Raw genomic sequence first — 4,650 nt, forward strand, 5'->3', positions numbered from 1 at the left:
TTCTCCCCTTTTCTACTTCCATTCTATTTTGTTTTGCAACTTTTCTTTCTTCTGGCTCTAGATGGATGTGATAAAATAGGAATAATTTAATGCTTTTTGATTGATTTTCAATTATGTTCTAATTGATGATTTTAAATTGTCAATTGTTATTAACTGATAATTTAGGAATTTAATATATTGATTGATAATTTGAGGTCTTTAATTATTATTGATGATTTGGTGTCTTCATTTATTTTTTATTTAGTGATTTTGAATTATTAGTTGTTATTTAAATGACGATTTTGAGTTGTTATTTTAATTGTTATTTGTTAATAATTTGAAATCTTCACTTATATTATAATAATTTGAAGTGATCAATTGTTATAACTGATTTGATTGATAATTTGGAATCTTCAATTATTATATGTATAATTTGATCTTACTTATCTTCTTATTAACGATTTAGAATCATCAATTGCCATTTGATTAATGATTTTGAATTGATTTTATTTGAATCTTAGAGTTTTCAATTGTTATATGTATAACTGATAATTTAATATATTTGGATATTTTCTAATTAATGATTTAAGATTTTAAGTTGCTATTAAACTATATATAATAATTGAAATTCTAATATTTTTTATAATTTAGGATTATCAGTCATATTCTGATTCATAATTTGTCAATTATCAATTTAGAATTTTCATGATGGATGATTTAAAGTCTTCAATTATATTTTGACTGATAATTTTTGATTATCAGTAACTATTTCATTGATGATTTGGAATCTTCAATTATGTTCTAATTGATGACTTAAATTATTAATTATTATGATTTTGAGTTTTCTTTTGGTATTTGATTTATGATCTGGAATTATCAATTACATTGAACGAGAATTTGAATTAAAATAAGTTAGTTTCTGAATGACAGAATCTACTTATATAATAAAAGAGTATGAAAGAGTATTGTTTTAGTGTATTGAGGTTTCTTTGGCTTGTGGTGGTTGGATTAATTTTATTGATTCTATTGATTAGTGATTGGATTAACATTAGATTAGTTATATTTTCTTGAAAATCTTGAATTCTTTTGTTGGCATCTATTTTGATATTTGATTAAAGAAATATTTAAAAACTTTTGAAGTATTTTGAAATTTTATTTTTATATTTTTTCCATTGAACGACTGTTTTCAATTTAAGATTAAAAAATTTTAAAGACAAAATTGATACTTTGAAACTTGATTTTTACTACCTAAGTTTAAAAAAAAAAATAAAATAGATAAGTTAATGAATTATGAATTCTTATTTAAAAGAAATGAATGAATTTTTATTTAAAAGACTTATGTGTCATTAATTAGTTTATTACTATTAATGATACATTGAAATTTACTTTTTTTAATTCAAAATAATTTATATTGATAATTATATGTATTATTTGCATTATTTTATTACGAAAAACATATTGAATTAATTATTTTATTTTGATATTACTTTTTTTGTATTATTTTTTTGTATTGAAAAATAATTTTCCTATGTAAATAAATGAATAAAATACATAATAGGAAACAATTTATTTCATCGAGAATTCAGAACAACTGTTATTAAATAATATTATTAACTGTTATTAAACAACAATCATAATTTTTTATATTATTTGTGTAATGATTAATTTCTGTGTAACTAAGGAATATAATGCAATAAACAGATATTCTTAATAGCTTAGAATTATATTTTTCCCTATAATATATGAATATAGTTATTCGTAAATAAAATCATTTTCGATAATATTAATATTTCCTAAAATACATAAAAATGCAATTAATAATTTAAATTCAGAAATGAAAATTTATTATTTTTGTTATCTTACTCTGTCTAAAAAAAAGACAGTACAAATTATATTTTTTTTTTTTGGAATTTTATTTATTTACTTGTTTAATTATTTAATTTACCATATCACTTATTTAATATTGTTAACATTTCTGTCAATGGTTTCATCCAATAAATCACTAATTATGTCAAGGATAATTAAGCTTTAACTTAGCTGCTCAACTTCAAGTAGGATTTAATTTTAATAGGATTCGTTATCTAATTTTTTTTAGTTTTATAAATATCTTAATTAATTCAATTAAATAACATCTAGATAATAACTGTATTATTAAACGAATTATCTATCAGTTACACAATATAATATAATATATGTTTAAATTTAATTAATAAATAATAATATTCTTTTAATTGATTTAAGCATTTAATTTTCCAGAATGAATACATAATTTCTAATTGCATTTTATAATTCAAACCAAATTTTCTAAAATAATAACACTATTAAATTTAAAAATTTCACTTTTCCTTTATATTAATAAAATTATTTTTCAACTTTATTTTAAAATTTTAAAATAAATCAATGAATAAAACTTACTTAATTTATTCAATTGTTATATTACTATATTATTGTTATATATTATTGTTATATATTATTATATTATATACAGTTATAACAATCTTTTCAAGTCTATCAATTCAAGTCCATCTTCATTTCAACTATTTTAAATTATCTATTCATTTGATTAATTAAATTACTAATAAATTTTATTTTTAATATTAAAATATTTAAGAAATTACAGAATTTAATTATTCAACTTTAACCTGTTCTTTATCACTTATTTAAAACTTGCTCACTTCAAATTATCTCATTTAATTCACCTTTATAAATTCACCCTTTATTTGCATTTTCATTATATTTTATTTAATTCAATTCTAACTTAAAATTTCACAATTCTTTCCCGCCATCTACTTATATTTTCTTAATTTAACTCAATTATTCAATTCCAATTTTTCGTGCATTATCATTTTAAATCCTCTATTTGCATTTTCATTCAATACAATTTTAATATCCATCACCTTTTCAAATTATTATATTATATTATAATTATTTAAAATTATTATATTATATTATATTATTTAAAATTATTTATATTATATTTCTATTATGTTTTATTAAATGAATTTAATTAATTCATCATCATTATAACCCATCCATCTGCATTTACTAAACTTATTGAATTCTAATTTAACATCCACCATCCTTATTAAACTGAATCCAAACATGCTAAATTTCAAACATCATTATTATTCCACTACTTCAACTCAACATTGAATCCCTTCCGAATTCGTCGAATGAACCTGGTATCGTTATCTGGTGCATGCGCAGATTCCGAGCAGAAGTCACCTCGACCGGAAGCGCGGTGCAGCTCGACGCTTCCGTATGCAATTTCAAAATGGTCGGAACAAAAGGCGAGACCAACCTCGAACGAGCCTACTAAGAAACCCAAATTGAACACGAAATCCGAATCAGAGTCAAGTATATCTAAATCCTCGGTCCATGAAGTTAGGCGGAAGTTATCGTTATTGGAAGAGAAACGCGCAATTTTTCAACGCCGTTTGTTCGAGACTACTCAGAACACGGATTCCGGCGAGACGGTGATCGCTATTACTATCGACGACGAAAACAAAACGTCGGAAGAGGAGAAAAACCGTGTAGAACAGAATAAGACGAAGAAGAAAGCCAGGCATATTAGCGTGAAAAAGTTCGACACCTTTTCCACGTTTGAGGGGACATTCGACGAGGAAACAGGGATTGGTTATCTGGCTGGTATTGAGGAGGATTACACGGAGAGTTACGAGAGGCAGCGCGATAATTACGTGGCCAGCATGGGGCCTATGATGGCCGACAGCACGATGGAGAAGAGCAAGGTCAACCAGGAGAGCATGGTGAGGAACCAATTGCTCACCCTAACTTTTCTTTTTTTTGGCTCTCCTCTGTTGGAATACATTTTTAATAGGAATGTGAAAATTCGAAATGTCAAAAAAAAGTATTTTGAAATTTAAAAAAGAACGTTTTTTGCGAAACCTCAAAATTTTTTGATACTTTTGAAATTTGAGATGAAGAAATTTAGATGAAAAATATAATTTGTACAATTTGTCGTAATTTGTTATTAGTGGGAGTAATTTTTGAGATGAATAAATTTATTTTTTATTTAAAACTGATAATAATTCAATTGAATTTAAGATTATTGGTTCATTTTTATCTTTGTGGATAAAAATAAAAATTGTTACTATTTCCTCTCTATGAATTTGAGTTTTGAAAAATTTTAAAAATCAGAATTTATTAAAATTTTAGATTTTGATAAAATAGTAATATTCATATTTTTTTTTTAAAGAAAAAATAGAAAAAAAAAATTAAGTGTTTTGAGTTTCGAAAGTTTCGAATTCACGAATTTTTACGAAATTAAAAATCAAATTTCAACTTATCTCTATTACTATTTAACTATTAATTGATTATTTATTATATAGTTTTATTATTTATTTATTTATTATTTTTTTTTGATAGGGTATTATTTTAATAGAAAAGACTGCTCTTATTTTCTTCTCTTTATATTTGAATGATTTATTGCATTGAATGTTTTTGGGTATTTTTGGCTTTTTTTTTAATTTATTTTCTTATTTCTTTGACATTTTTTTTTAAGCTTTTTTCTGGTCTATTTTGAATTGTTTTATTCTATTTTTGTTTTTTGATAATTTTATTTTTTTAAAAATTATAATATATATAATTTTATATTTTTAAAAATTTAATTTAAAAATTTTATTTATTTCATAAAAATTTATATTTTATTTT

At 22.4% G+C, this 4,650-nt stretch overlaps 1 protein-coding gene across 5 annotated transcripts in view; it reads left to right on the plus strand.

Annotated features, from left to right (window-relative positions):
• The window catches only part of LOC102678196 (ras-related protein Rab-32), a 54,233-nt gene that overhangs the window by 40,386 nt on the left and 9,197 nt on the right, over positions 1-4,650 (plus strand). Inside the window, exon 2 of one of the 5 annotated variants that reach the window (XM_031515017.1) lies at positions 3,187-3,746. The exons of the other annotated variants lie outside the window; for them this stretch is intronic. Within the exon in view, the coding sequence (XP_031370877.1) occupies positions 3,687-3,746 (60 nt within the window). The 5' untranslated portion in view covers positions 3,187-3,686. The remainder of the gene's footprint in view (positions 1-3,186; positions 3,747-4,650) is intronic. 5 annotated transcript variants of the gene reach the window in all.

The sequence above is a fragment of the Apis dorsata genome, unplaced genomic scaffold (assembly GCF_000469605.1).
Source record: "Apis dorsata unplaced genomic scaffold, Apis dorsata 1.3 scaffold_52, whole genome shotgun sequence".
In the NCBI taxonomy this organism is placed as follows: Eukaryota; Metazoa; Arthropoda; class Insecta; order Hymenoptera; family Apidae; genus Apis; species Apis dorsata.